We start from the raw sequence: 15,546 nt of genomic DNA, 5'->3' as shown, positions 1-15,546 counted from the left end.
GACCAACCTCCCAAAGTCCTGTCCCAAGCATGAATTGCGCTCTGTGTCAAATTGTAATGAGACCTCTGTGGAATGGTCTCTTCAACAGCTGTTCCAAAATCCTGGTCAGGACCCTAGAGAGAATGACCCTGGGGACATTACAAAGCATTCTTACATTGTTCTCCTCCTTGCCAATGATGCCTCTACATCTTCCACTCACAGGATATTGTCCCATATATTGTCATTGTCTGAGTTAGACTGGAAGCTCCATGGGGCAGGGGCCTTGTCTTTCTATGCATTCGGTAAAGTGCAGTGTATCTTACTTACGGTGCTGTGTAAACAATAGGGCATATCAGAACGTGTTCTCAAACGACACACGTTTAATATCAAAGAGAGAGAAAACTGCATGTGTCCCCTGTGACTCTGCTTCATTCCATTTGGTTTGAGTGCTTTGCTCAAGGTCTCTTGCGGGCCCACTTCCTGACAGCCACTGCCGTCCTGCCATTCTTTCACGTAACAATTTTGAGGACAAGTCCAAATGTAACCTCTCAATGTATAAGACCTGTACTGAAACTGCAATAATGCAGAGTAATTGTTTTTCTAGTCAGCCAAGGCTTCCTGACTGCAAAATCTGCAGAGCCGAATGCAGCAAGCAATGGTTTCATAATGGATATCAGCAATTTCTCAGCTACCTGAAAACCAATACCGAATCGATAGGCCGGAAGAACTGGAGTAGCTTTGATCTGTACCCCGTTACGCCCTCCCACAAGGCCTGGAAGAAATATATTTGCAGACTTATAAAGTTAATTGATTTCCTCAGTGTGGATGAACAGGTGCACTCATTTACTTAGAATTCTCTGGAACTTTGATCGATCGATCTATCTCTCCCTCCCCATCCACCCTCCCTCTCTCTCTCGCATTATCATCACTATAGTATCGTCACACTTCATAAAACTTGCATTATAAACTCAGGTCACCCTCATGTTTGCTGTGTAGTTGAAGTGGAAAACAAAAGAGGATGGCACAGCAATGCTAATAGGAGAGGGATTTTCTCCTGGCATATGGAATTCACAGTACCTCTACAGCAAGAAAATGAAAATTATACTAAAACACTGCTGGGATTTATTTAATGCTCAGTTTGCATTTGGTGTGATACAAAGAGGGAATTTTAGATGGATTTGGGGTGACCCATCCTAACAGAATTCAGACAAGAAGCAATTCCTCAGTCAAGAAAGATTCAGAGCACGCACTTATTAAATGAGAACACGGATTTTTTTAACTAAAATGATAAATTACCTGCAGCCCTTGGACTCCAGGTATGCTGCAAGTACAGCATAGCAAGGTTTTTGTGCCCTTGGTTATACAGTATGTTATTTTCTTACATACAGTGATAGTACTTTGCAATTATATAGCATGTTCCATTCACAGAATTTTGAGAGGATTAGTGATTTAATCCTCACATCACCCCAGGAGGCAAGCAAGGATTAATGCTCCCATTTTATAGATGTGAATTGAGGTGCAGTGAAATGAATTGACTTGCCCAAATCACGAGGTCTGTGGCTGGTCCCAGACTTAGACTGTCAACTCTTTGGGGCTAGGACTGTCCGTTTGTTAGATGTGTGTCCTGTGCCTAACAATGGGGTCCTGATCCCTGACTGGGGCCCCCAGGTAGTGCCATGATACAAACAATAAGGGCTGAGAATCAACCTAGCTCTCCAAGTTCTATGCCTTCATCAACAGACCCTTCTCCTATAACAGTAGGCAGTGTAAAATAGCATTAGGCAGATCTTTATTTTACAAATATATGGAGGCAGTAAAGAAACTAACTGCTAACAAAATATAAGATAATAATGGGATAATAGCGCTGGTTCTCAGAATGTCAGCCAGTGGCTCCTACTTCAAGTCAGGTGTGTCAAACATCTAACCTACTTGCTGTGCTTAGGTGACCCCCCTGACAGATCTAGGTTGTTTATTTACTGTTCTGTTTCTAAGTTCTTAGCCATTTCTAGGTTCTTATCCTGCTTTCATCCCATGGTATCCAAGAGCGTTCCAGGGTTTAAAAGGAACACAGTGACTAACATCTGTCCACTGTGGTTTCTCTCTTTGTCCTCCAAGGGTGAAATTACACGAGTTTTGCTTGTTTGTTTTAATGTTATTTAGGGCTTGTCTAAACATGAAAGTTATTCTAGAAAAAGATAGGGAAAATGTAAGAGCTGTTCCTGAATAACTCCCAAGACAAGCCCTTAATAGCTGATGTTTATGGGTTATTGTTGGGGAAGGCAAAGTGGAAGAGGTGTGCTTTACATTTGGACTAGAAAATGGGGCGGTTAGCGGTGGTTTTTTAGATCTTGCAGTAACGAGTTCGACAGGCTAGGGTTGGCCTCTGAAAAAACCTACAGAATGCAAACTTTCACATGGAAAAAAGTGATAGCTCTTATGGTGGTGAAGAAATCATCCCAATGTTGCCCAATCTTACAGAGCCTGAAACAACCCTGCCCCCCACCCCCACCCCGGTGAGGAGAAATGTGAGCTGCCTCTTTCATCTCAGTAGGGTGGTGACTGTTATGCTGCTGGATCTTTCTGCAAATTTCCCACTGCCATCAGTGGGATATGTGCTGTGGATACAGGATAATTTAACTTGGATTTCTTCGTAGCCCTGGGCCACAAAACATAACTAAACATTTAATTCGTCCCACTGTCAGTTTGACAGCCCTACCATGGTAGAAGTTTGGGGCTATGTGCTAGCTATTTGTGACAACTGGAAAGGTGGGGTTTATTCCCAGCTCTATCACTGACCTACTGTGTGACCCTGGACAAGTCACTTTCCCTCCCTGTGCCTCTGTTTCCCCTCAGCCCTTTGTCTGTTTTGCATAGAACGACTGTAAGCTTTGTTGAGCAGGGACCATCTTTTACTATGAGTCTGTACAACCTCTAGCACACTGGGGCCCTGCTTTCAGCTGAGATATGCAGATGCTACTATAATAATCATCATATACCCCACACAACTAATAAAAGTTATCTGAACCAGCGGAACAGCAGCTACTCAGGAACGACTGGTCAGAATACACGGATTTCTCTTTTAACTTTTAAATTCTGTGCTGTGGAACGGTGATCGCCAGCCTCCAAAAGTGGAGTCCTCTACCTGGGCAGAGGCAGTGCAAGCTTCCCTTTATCTTGCCAACATGCCTCGCCCATGACCTAGAGGGAACATTTCTTGCCAGAGTACAAGAATTACAAGCAGAGTGTGTCACTGCAGGGCTTATGGCTGTAGTCATATCCATCCCCACCCAGCAGTTTAATTGAAGCGTTTGAAGGCGGTTTCCAAGTGCGTCAGTTGTTCAGTGCTGGCTGGCTTTGCGGAACAATTAAGTTTACAGGGACTTGAAAGGCTTCCAAGGACAAGGACAAACTCAGGCTAGGTGGGTCACCAGGAATAGTGTGGTGATCTGACTTGACGACCCAGGGCTTGTCTACATTGACACTTTACAGCACTGCAACTTTCTCGCTCAGAGGTGTGAAAAAACATGCCCTCCCACCCCCGAGCACTGCAAGTTTCAGTGCTGTAAAGCGCCAATATAAACCGTACTCCCAGTGCTGGTAGCTACACCCTTCGTGGAGGTGGTTTTTTAGAGCGCTGGGAAACCTCTTTTATAGTGCTGGGCCTGGTATGTCACCTGCACACAGAGCTTGAGCGTAAATGGAGGCTGAATTGCAGCACACCCCACACATGCACACACTGCTGTGAGATTTAGCATTTGGGGTACCACAGATACCACTGGGTGCCAGTCAATAGGTCACCCAAGGGGCAGATGGTGTGCCAGGCCCACCACAGAGGTAGGTGGATCATCATTAGGGTTGTTGGGATTTGCTGCATGTAATGGGCGGGAAGGACTGCGTGGGTAATCTTGGCAATGTCACCTTCCTGCTAACAAAATTATACTCCCCCTTGGACAACCCACAGCCCCCACCCCCAATTAATCTTGTCTCCCGGCTACAAACACTGAAGTGCCTCCCTACTAGGCCTCAACTTCTAGTCACACCCATCCCAGCTACCAATGCCAAGACAACCCCAACCAGCCCCCTCCAAGCTAACCCCAGGACCCACTCAACCAGCCCCCCAGCTATAACACACTGAAAGCTCCCAACCAGCCCCCCCCCGGCTATAACCCCCTGAAACCACCCAATCAGCCCCCAGGCTGTAACCCCCTGAAACCGCCCAACCAGCCAACAGGCTGTAACCCCCTGAAACCCTCAACCATATCCCTGGCTGTAACCCCCTGAAACCTTCAATCGCCCCCCCCCCCCGGCTGTAACCCCCTGAAGCCGCCCAACCAGCCCCCCCACCCAGCTGTAACCCCCTGAAACCTTCAACCGGCCCCCCCCCAGCTGTAACCCCCTGAAAATGCCCAACCAGACCCCCCCCGGGCTATAACCCCCTGAAACCGTCAACCATATCCCCGGCTGTAACCCCCTAAAGCCGCCCAACCGGCCCCCCCCCCGGCTGTGACCCCCTGAAGCCGCCCAGCTGGCCTCCCCCCCCGGCTGTGACCCCCTGAAACCTTCAACCAGCCCCCCCGGCTATAACCCCCTGAAACCCTCAACCATACCCCTCCGGCTGTAACCCCCTGAAGCCTCCCAACCAGCCCCCGCCCCCGGTTATAACCCCCTGAAACCTTCAACCAGCCCCCCACCCAGCTGTAATCCCCTGAAACGGCCCAACCAGCCCCCCCCCCCCCCCCCCCGGCTATAACCCCCTGAAACCCTCAACCATACCACTGGCTATAACCCCCTGAAGCCGCCCAACCAGCCCCCCCGATCCGGCTATAACCCCCTGAAACCGCCCAACCAGCCCCCCCGATCCGGCTATAACCCCCTGAAACCGCCCAACCAGCCCCCCCCCCCGGCTATAACCCCCTGAAACCCTCAACCAGCCCCTCCGGGCTGTAACCCCCTGAAGCCGCCCAACCAGCCCCCCACCCAGCTGTAACCCCCTGAAACGGCCCAACCAGACCCCCCCGCCGGCTGTAACCCCCTGAAGCCGCCCAACCGCCCCCCCCCCGGCTATAACCCCCTGAAACCCTCAACCAGCTCCTCCGGGCTGTAACCCCCTGAAGCCGCCCAACCAGCCCCCCAGCTCTAGCTCTCCAACCGACCCCCCCCCCCCGCGTTCCCAGAAAGCCCCGCCTTCCCCGGCTCACGCGCAGCGGGAGCGCCCCCGTCGGGGGTCACGTGCCGCAGGTGTGAACTCGGACTCGGCGCGGGCCTCACCTCAGCCACGTGATCGCCTTCCGCCAAACGGCCGCCCGGGCGCTCGTGCCCTGTCACGTGGTGCGTGCGCGGCACGGGCCCGAAGGCACCAGCGGGACGCGGGCGCGAGGCCCCGCCAGTGAGTGGGGGAAGGGAGAAGTGGGCGGGGCGCCGGGAGCCCCCCCCCCCCGGGGCTACGGGACCCTGCGTGGGAGCGGGGTCCTTGTGCCCTTCCCCACGGGGGTCCGTCGGCCCCTCCCCTCGGGGTGTGGGGCGGGGTCCCAGTGCCCCTCCCTCCGGTCTGTGCCCCCCCCCCTTGCCGGACTCCCCAGGGCGTGGGGCTGAGGCCCTGTTAGTGCCCAAGGGAGGGATCCCTGTGCTATAATTATCGCACTGTAGATGTACAGCATCACTGTGGTGCTTGGGGCATGTTGTGTGTGCGTGGGCGTGCGTGGGACCGTGCCTGCCTGTGTGTGGCGCATGCACGTGCACTCTCACATGGGGGGTGCGGGGCACCCGTGGGCGGATAAGATTGAGCACACGTGTGCAGACACACAGCATGAACGTGCACAGGCCGTCAGAAGCACGACTGGGCGTGCAGGAGGGAGCGCTGGTGTGTATGAGGTTGCGCAAAACTGCGTGGGGGTGTGGTGCACTTCAGAAAGAAAACAGATATCTTGTTATTTCTTTTATATAATCATGTGAAAGAATAATGTGGGGAAAAGGGCCCGGGAGGAAGTTTGTACGGGAGAACTAAGGCCACGTTTTCACAGTTATGTGCCTAACGTTAAGCATCTAAATCCACACTGAGCCACCTACACAAGTAGTCTGATTTTCAGAGGTTTGGGGATCCCACAGCTCCAATGGGGAACTCAAGTTAGAAAATTTAGTCTGTTGTGAAGGAGGAGAGCCTTGAGGAGCCGTGAGTGTGTCAAAATGCACTACAGAACCTTTAGTGTGCAGTGGCCGGGTCCACATGGTGAGTTAGTGCATGGCAAGCTGCTGCACACAAACTCGCCATATAGACAAGTCTGAGATTTCAGATACAGGGGACAATGTGGGAGAAATTAGCAGAAGTGATAGGAGATGTTGAGCTGGCAGAGGTTGGGGGATAAGCTAAGGAACAGGAGAACTCGACAGAAAAAGTTATGCAGGAGCAGCTGTTAACTTTGAATGTGGCCATTGTGCTTATGTTGTCCACAGAGAATAATGATTTTTTTACAAGTTACCATGATTCTGTTTTGTTTTTCAACAGTTGTCTCTGTAAGTGCTGTGGGGAACAAGTCTGTTCTGCAGGAGTTTTGAAAAGCATTTCTGTTGCAGTTACTTGAGGAATGAAGTGAAACCAGAAGTACCTCCATCCTGAAGAGAGTTAAACTGAAGAGAGCTGTGTGTCCATCAACTGATTCATCAGTTGGCAGCAAATAAATAAATAAATAAATAAAAGAAGAGGAGGAGAGCCTCAAACAGTCCATTAATCCTAATGGAGAACCAGAGGTTTCATGGTGAACAAACTTTTGTCTGAATGTGGACAGTGAAAACATGGAAACATCAAACACGGAAGCAGGTTCCCTTGGCACTGGGGGCCCTGACAGAGACATAAATCCAGAAGAAGAAGTGTTTAAGAAAAGGACTGTTGTGGCTGGTGAGGCTTTTGAAATTCCTAAAATAAATGGTGTCAACGATGATGATAACAATAAAGGAAGCAGAACTGTCCAAAGTGAAACATGCTTTGATACTGGTGACGATTTGGATGAAAATTGTATTAAAGGACTCAGTAGCACTCTACAAATCCCAGACCTTGAGGCATTGGGGCAAAATGAGAAGTTACATAGCATGAAAAGCCGTTTGAAAGTCCAAAGTCCAGAAGAATCAGTAACGTTACAGGGAGCGAGACTGACTGTTTTGAATGCTGTCAAAACAGAGTTTCATCTTAATAATGAAGGAACCAAACTGAAAGAATTGTTAAGTCAAATGGACTTTTCAGGAAATCTTTCAAACTCCTGGGACCAGGGAACTCACTCCAAGTTGCCCATCTTTCCTGATCTGAAAGAGGAGAAAGAGTTGTTCAGGTTACCGTGTGATTTTTGCCCTTTACCCTTTATGGCTCTTGAGAACATGAAGGAAAAAGGAGGACGTTCATTAACAGAAAAGTTTAGGATTCCCCCCACTGCAAAAACTTCCTTACCCACCCCAAACAGATCTCCCTTAAACCGCTAATCTCTTATACAGCCCTCCAGACAAGCTCCCAACCAGCCCCCACCAGTTGTGAAAACCCCTAACTAAACTCCCCTTCCATCTGCTAAATCCTACTGAATCTACCTGAGAGGCTGACTAGCCAGACTCCCCAGTTTCCAAAACCGTCACACACAGTAACAAACCCCCAACCAGTTTCTTCCAGTACTTGTCAGACCCCATTTCTGTGTCCCACTGTGCCAGATCTACAACTATCAAACCAGCACCCTTTGTAGATGATAGGCACAGGGCAGTTTATGGCACATGGAATCATAGTGAGCCCTTGGGGAAGAGGATTCCCTTTATAGGTCTCATGCAGGGTGTGAAGTTTACCTTGTTCCTGTCTAAAGTTCCTGCCTGTTCTGAGGCTCAGTTGTGTCACATGTTTGGGGGTGGTATGGAGCCAGAGTTGCTGTTCTTTTTGTCCTCTGAGCACCTGAAAGAGGCAGGTTGAACAGGGTCTGTGGAGTCTTATCTGCACTTCCTGTTATTTATAGCTGCCATTTGTAAGTGATGTGGGAATGAGGGGAAAGAGATTTTACATAGTAGCATGAAGCTCTGTGATGAGCCTGTCTTTAAGAACGTAAGAACGGCCATACTGGGTCAGACCCAGGATGACCATACATCCAGTTTTGGCTGGAACAGTCCCTTTTTTAAGCCCTATCCTGGCCGTCCCGACTTTTTTGGAAAAAGTGGGCATTTGTCCCATTTGCTCTTGCCATCTTGGTGAGTTTGCAAGAGCAAACAGGACAAATGCCCACTTTTGTCAAAAAAGTGAGGTGTGGAAGAACAATGCCAGCCCCGTGGTCGGGGGGAGGCAGAGCTTGGGCGAGTGGCGATGCCAGCCCCAGCCTGGCATGGGAGGAAGAGTGGGGCAAGGCTCGGGCTAGCTGCTTGGGCCAGCACCACAGGCATGGGATGTGGGGAGGGCTCGGGCTAGTCCCACACGGTATCCCGTTTTCCCTTGGGGAAATATGGTCACCCTAGTCAGACCAAAGGCCCGTCTAGCCCAGTATCCTGTCTTCTGATAGTGGCCAATGCCAAGTGCTTCAGAGGGAATGAACAAAACAGATAATCATCCAGTGATCCATCCCCCCGTTGTCCATTCCCGGCTTCTGGAAAACAGAGGCTAGGGACACCATCCCTGCCCATCCTGGCTAATAGCCATTGATGGATCTGTCCTCCATGAATTTATCTGTTTCTTTTTTGAACCCTGTTATAGTCTTGGCCTTCACAACAACTCATTGGAGTGGAGTACTGTGTTGCCCTGGGGTCTTGTGACCACAGAATGGGGCAGGGCAGAAGAGCATAGGTGCCCTTTGAGGCCCCTCATTCTGATGAACTCTGAGGGGACTGCTGTGGAAAATGGGGCTCTGAGAGAAGGCTAGAGCAGGCCCAAGCCCATGGCTACTGAATTCCATGCTGGGGTCAACTGACTGTTTAATATTTCCTTTTTAAATGGTTAAACAATCAGGATGGGAAATAAAAATTATAATGAATAATTAATGGTAGTATTTGTAAATCCAGTTAATTATTTATCATCATGAAGTGCTAGGTGCTCATTTAGAGCCATACACCACATCCCCATTTAATTTCCATTGATATGGCAGAGCTGTGTGCACCTGAAATCAGGTAGCATATGGCTCTTTAGATGGCAACGAGTCCAGTAATGCACTGCATGCTTTGTGAATATCAGCCAATAGGGGGACACTTTGTGTGTTTTGAGTGTCTCAGTGCCTTAGGCCAATTCTGTACTAAAAAGTTAGTCTAACCCAGCTACGTTGCTCATGAGTATGAAAATCCACAACCCTGAGTGATGTTGTTAAGCTGACCTAGCCCCTTGTGTAGACAGTACAAGGTCAACAGCAGAATTCTTCCATTGACCTAGGTACCACCTCTCGGGGAGATGGGTTAACTACAGTGATGGGAGAATTCCTCCTATCACTGGAGTAAATGTCTACACTGAAGCGCTATAGCATTGCTAGTGAAGACCTAGCCTTAGAAATGGATGTTCTCTCTTTTCACGTGCTTCTGCTGACCCTGTAAAACTCATGTCAAAGCTGCCGCACTGTCACAGGACTTCCACTACATCGTTTCATGGCAGCAATACAACCAGTATGCTTTTTAACCTGCTGAGATTAAACGTGGGACACAGTACGAGATACAGACCCAAAATGGGGGATAATACAAATAGTATAAGAACCAAGAAACCATGCGGTATTAATTTCTTTAGCATAGACAACCTCCATTTTATTATGCAACAGTTCTGATATCAGTAATTTACAGTATTGAAAGAGATATCATAAGGTCTTTGTGGGATGGAGGCAAATTTGGGTCTAAACAAGGAATGTCTCTTCAAATGAGGGTCAGTGGAGAGAGATGGTAATGAGGCTTGAAAACTGGCCTGGGTACTTAAGATTCTTAGTGTGTGACTCTGCAAGGTGCTAGAGCATTTTCAGTCCCACTAAAGTTAGATGAGAAGTCTTGTAGATCCTATAGTAACTCGGGAACTTCCACCACCCCTTTAAGATACAATGGTGATGAGGGTTGGACAGTGTCTCTTTAACTGTTAACTTTGATTGTAACACTGGTATTCCTGAGTTGCCCTCACAAAATGAAAGCATTATTTTCTTGTTTCACCTCACAGCTTTCACCTCACAGCTTGCAATGAGCAAGTTACAGGCAAGAGAGTGGGAGAAACACATGCCAGTGACCGTGTTTCAAATGAAGAGCAGAGTGAACAGTCCGCAGTTACTCTGAATGTGGTTAACCAGTACAAGGTGTCGTCAGAAAGTGAAGTCAGAGTATCTGGAGAGGGTTCATCTTACAGCAGAAGCCCTTATGTCAGAGAAATAAAAGCAAAGGAAACAGATTTTAAAGAAAAGCTGATTGTGTCTGGTGGGCCTTCTGAAAGTCCTAAGCAAAATTGTGACAATGACAAGACGGGAAGCAGAACAATTCTAATTAAACCCTGTTCTGTAGTCTTGAAAGACCTCAGGGATGAGTTAAAAGAAAAATGCGAAGATTCTTTAATAAGCTTAGATATTGAAACAGAGTCACTAAAAATGCAAAATGAGAGGCAGGCCAGTTTTTCTGACCTTCTGGAAGTTCCTTTACATGATGTTTTAGATAACAACAATGTTAAAAACCAAAATAAAATCATAAAAATCCAAAACATTAAGGCACTGTTGGAAAATGAGAAATTGAACAACACAGAAAAGAAAGAGATCAAAAGTCCTGAAGAAGTAGTCACTTCAAGAGGACCAAATAGTATGGATACAAAGATTCACCATAACTCTGAAGAAACCCAAGGAGAAGGGTCATTTACTCAAATGGACTCTCCAGATCTTTCAGATATGATTGAGGAGGGCATTTTCTCTAGGCTGTCTCTTGTGGAAAAAGAGTATAAGAGTTCTGCCATAAATCTCTCTAATGTGGAAGAGGAAAGCTCAAGGGCAAAGAGGTTACAGTCAGATTCTTGCCCTCTGTCCAACATGACTCCCGAGGTACAGAAGGAAAAAAATAGAGAAGTAATAACACCTGTTGCAAAGTTTAGGAAACTCTGGAACAATCCAGTTAAGCAATTAGGAAGGGAAGAAATATCTTATCGCTATTTAGTGATGAATCCAAATAGAAAAGGATTTAATTCTAGACTTTCAAGAAGACTTTTTACCAGTAATATTAGTCAGTCCAGCAGGATTATTCTGGCACCTGGGAACACTATGCCGACTGAGGATCTTCAAGGAATTCCAGTAGAAGGTACCTCCACATATTTGTCAGTCAGCAAGACAGAAAATGTGTTTGGTGAAGGAAAGTCCCGTAATAGATCTCTCCTGCCTGATGAGAGTGATAGTAGTGAACACATACACGTCACAGTCTGTGAACCCAGCTGCATTTCACCACTTGTTGTGGAAAAGTTTGAGGCTAATCAGAAGGGTGAGCTTCTTAGTGCAATGAAGAATCACATGCCCAGAGTGGAAAGTTTGGTTCAGTATTTCTTAGAGGAATCAGCTGAAGAAGTTTCCCAGGGACAGTTCAATGTGGATGAACAGAAATCCTTAAACCAAGGAAACTTCAAATCCAATAATGAAAGTGATGATAGTTCTTGGTTTCTGATGGAAATTGCGGAGGACTTAGATAATGTAGACGTTACGAATGTCGCTGATGGACAAAATAAGGCTGTGCAACAGGAGACTAGAGGAGAGGATTTGAATCCTAGTAAGGTCACCGTGCAGTCACAAAGCATGGAGGTTCCAGTGTCAGAGAGACACAAGGCAGAAAGTCATTCTCGCTCCGATGACATAAACAAAATCAAGCAAAATGGTATTAAAAAAAGCACAGCTCCTCGTTGTCTTGAATCAGACAGAGATGGACAAATTAGTTGTGTAGAAAAAAAAGTGGCTCCGGATTCAGCCAAAGAAACCTGTCTCACAGGGGTATGTACAAATACTGGTTTTAGGGATCAGGATCATGAATATATGCATAAAAGAGAGCAGATTTCAGACTTGGCTTTAATTTAGGGTATGTCTTCACTGCAGAATTAGCCTGAATGACTGGCCCCCAGGTTGGCTTAGCCTGGGTCTGAACAGCCATACTGCAAAGCCAGACCCAAGTTACTGTGTCCTCGCTGGTGCTGCATGTGTGTTGCCAGGACTTCTGGGGCCATCCCATGCAGGGCCGGCTCCAGGCACCAGCTTTCCAAGCAGGTGCTTGGGGCGGCAGTCCGTGTCCCACGGCGGCAATTCGGCGGCAGCAATTCGGCAGCGACTGCTTGGGGCAGCAAAATTGGTACAGCCGCCCCTGATCCCATGATTCTTTGTGCTGCAGTAAGCTGAGCCACTCTATGTGAATGGGAAGAGGGGTCCCTAGGGGCAACATCTGGGTAAGAGCCTGGGCTAACAGCAGTGAAAACCTATCCACCCTGGGACATCCTGCAAAGACCACGTGTCCTACTCTGTAATCCTGCATCATGATTGGAGCAGCTTTTTGCTCTGCTCTAGTTGAAGTATTGTGTGCTGGGACCTGAAGTCTGTGTAGCTGCATCAGTTACAATAAAGATGAAGGTAACCATGCTGTAGAACTCCAGAGGTCATGACTGGCTTACAGGCCTCAGTAGAAAATTTTCTCCAGGAAACAATACCAATGCTAAAGAAAGAGGTGATCTGCATCCTTTGCTGATGGTAATTTCAAAGTCTAAATAGGCACTTTGAAATGTTAATATTATTGAAGTATGTCAATTTAAAACCAGTCACTCAGCTAGAGTCAAGATATTTAAAAATATGGGTCCAAATTCACCTGTTACGTTACTCCATTTATATCAGGGGAATTACACCAAGGATGCGTTTGTTGTTTCTCACATTTATGCAGGGACCCGCTAAAATGGTTGAGACAGGCACTGCTGTCATCCTTAGCTGGTGTTACAGGAAGTGGTGTTAGTGATTCAGTGGGTGGCACTGTTCTTGCTGAATCAATACGGGACCAATGCACCAGCATAGGTAGGGGTAGTTTGGCTGGTAAAGATGCCATCCTTTGGTTGAGATACAAAATTAGTGTCCTGACTACTTGTGTTCTTAAGATATATATGGAAAGAATAGGTCTGTTAGCCCTGGTGTTTTCATATTCCAGTTAGGATAATTATATTTTGACTTCCTAAAATTTCCTCGGCAGTTTCATTTGGCTATAGTCTTCTTATTTTCTTATGTTAGACTGTTGTCCTGTGCCTAGGTAGACAGCTGCTGTGGTCCACCTCAGGAGGTGATGGCATTTCTGTGGCAGTTGATTTGAATCCTCTGTATATAGGTTGTATAGATCTTTAGGATGAAATGTAAGGTATTTTTATGATGTTCTCACTGCTTGTTTTTCTGGGATGGACTCTGCCTGAATATTCTCCAAAGCAGATCTTTCTCAGATGGAATAAGGTGGGGATTTTCATTCTTGTAATTCTTCCTGTTTATTTTCCAAGTGGTTGCAATTACAGCATGATTCTTTTATCTCTAGTCTATGGACACCTGGCTCTTTTGTTTGATTGCTGTTATCAAGCTGCTCAGCGTAGCTTTATCTGCACCTTACTTCCATTGAAATCATCGGTCTTTTACAGACCAGAGTCAGGGAAAACTTATTCCAGAATTGACCTTGGGTCTTCTGTTTTCCTGCATTGTGCATATTCTGTGTGCTCATATTAATACAAATAATAAACTATACTATATTACAACGATAGATCTTCAGAGTTTCACATATGTTACACCATCATTTTCAAGCTGCAGAATAAGTTGAAAAGTGTTTCATTGTGTAAAGCTTGTGATGAAAAGTTAATCTGATGAATTATGTGTTTATTTGGTGAAAGGAGAATTTGGCCCCAAGTACGTAGTGGTCCTGACAATATTCCTCTAAATTAAAACCCCCCTGCAATGTTTAACCGTTTCCTACACAGTTTTCTCACGTTCTTGGAAGTGACTCATAAAACCTGGTGCTCTGCATTTCTGATGTTCAGCTTGAGGGCCTAATCATACAAAGTGCTGAACACCTCCTTGGGAGGTGCTGAATCCCCTCAACGCTCGTCGATGATGGGGCTCAGCACCTCATAGGACGGTCCTCAGCATGCTGCAGAATTAGTTCCTGAGAGTTCTTGTCAACACTAGAATTTTTTACCTTGACTTCATTGATTGTTGGTTAACATGTTTGTAAAAGCTAGTCTGGACACTTCCTAAATATTTGTTCCAGGATACAAACGTTTGTGGTGTACTCTAGGCTGTGCCCTAGGGCAGTGTTTCTCAACTACTGATCTGTGGACTGGTGCTGGTCCCTGAGGTCTCCCTGACACAGTTTAGGAAGGCAGCAAGCCAGTCCCAGGTATGAAAAAGGTTGAGAAACACTACCCTAGGGTGTAGGTAGTTACTGGAAATTCAAAAAACATCCCTAACTTAGGTCTGGTCTATACTTCAAACTTAAGTCAACATAGCTACGCTGCTCAGGGGTGTGAAAAATCTGTTGCTATGCCAACCTAACCTCAGTGTCGATGCAGCCAGGTTGACTGATGCTTGGGGCGGTGGAGTTTCTACAGCAATGGCAAAATCCCTTCTGTCGCTGTAGTCTGTGTCTATGCTATGGGGTTAGAGCAGCACAGCCATGGTGCTGTAGCCCTGCTGTTGTCGCTCCTGTAGTGTAGACGTGGCCTTAGTGCAGTGCAAGCAGAAAATGCTGCTTTGAGACCGCTTGCGTGGCCAGTCTGCAAATGTTATCTTAGCTTCAGCAGGATCAGAGACAGCTTCGTGGCACTTTGCGTCAGTTTGGGGGGAAATGAACTTCATTCAGGTTTTGGATTAATAAAAAGTCTGATAAGAAGTCTTGCCTCCCCAAAACAACCCATTCCTATAGCAGCCAGTGTGACGTGCCAGTGTACAGGGATAAGTGTGCAAGCACCAACATGAATGGGACTATTTCAGTGTGCGTGGTAGGATTAAATAGGGGTCTGGCAAGGTTAAGAAGTTAAAAGCAAGGGGCATATTTATGGCTCTCAGTCATGCTGGGACATGTTCGGGGGTTAGCAGAGGAAAGAGGTCCAGGGAATACTAATTTAGATTAAAGGCAGAAATGCTCTCCTGGAGCAAGACAAAGGTGATTGGGCCAACAGTGTAGCAGTAGATTGGTTCTTCCTACCCCAATAGGTGTCAGTGCGCTTGAAATACAGTGGGTTCCATATTGTTGAAAAACTGCACACAGCTTTGATGAAACGTTTTATACTGTAATGGCACATATAGAAAAAATGACACCTCAATCTCGTTGCTGAAAGATAAATCTTAGTGAATCGGTTTCAGGATTGCTTTTGCTATAATCTAGAATATCCTTTACTACCCACAGCACCTCTCATCTGAGCTGGGCTGTGTGATTTTATGTCTAGAGTTTTATGCCTGAAATATTATTTAAGTATTCAGCAAGAGATTGGTTTATAGGATGAGACAACGAACAACAAATTAGAGTATATTAAAATACCGATTATAATCTCTCTGTTCTCTTTCTGTCCAAGGAGGAAGAGGGCCCTTTGGTTCATCAGTCACATGGTGTGCAAATTGTGTATTACGTATGTTT

The 15,546-nt window shown here is 46.7% G+C and overlaps 1 protein-coding gene across 3 annotated transcripts in view; it reads left to right on the top strand.

Moving 5' to 3' along the window:
- The first annotated feature begins 5,705 nt into the window (after nt 1-5,705).
- SPOCD1 (SPOC domain containing 1) overlaps nt 5,706-15,546 on the top strand; it is a 33,867-nt gene continuing 24,026 nt past the window's right edge. For 2 of the 3 annotated variants that reach the window (XM_043532377.1, XM_043532378.1), the window contains exons 1-4: nt 5,706-6,205; nt 6,482-7,298; nt 10,109-11,897; nt 15,485-15,538. In XM_043532377.1, the coding sequence (XP_043388312.1) occupies nt 6,769-7,298; nt 10,109-11,897; nt 15,485-15,538 (2,373 nt within the window). In that variant the 5' untranslated portion in view covers nt 5,706-6,205; nt 6,482-6,768. The remainder of the gene's footprint in view (nt 6,206-6,481; nt 7,299-10,108; nt 11,898-15,484; nt 15,539-15,546) is intronic. The other variant, XM_037882036.2, reaches the window with a different exon arrangement.

Source organism: Chelonia mydas, chromosome 19 (assembly GCF_015237465.2).
Source record: "Chelonia mydas isolate rCheMyd1 chromosome 19, rCheMyd1.pri.v2, whole genome shotgun sequence".
Lineage (NCBI taxonomy): Eukaryota > Metazoa > Chordata > Testudines > Cheloniidae > Chelonia > Chelonia mydas.
The sequence above is the reverse complement of the archived record's forward strand: the minus strand, read 5'-3'. Positions and strand labels throughout refer to the sequence as shown.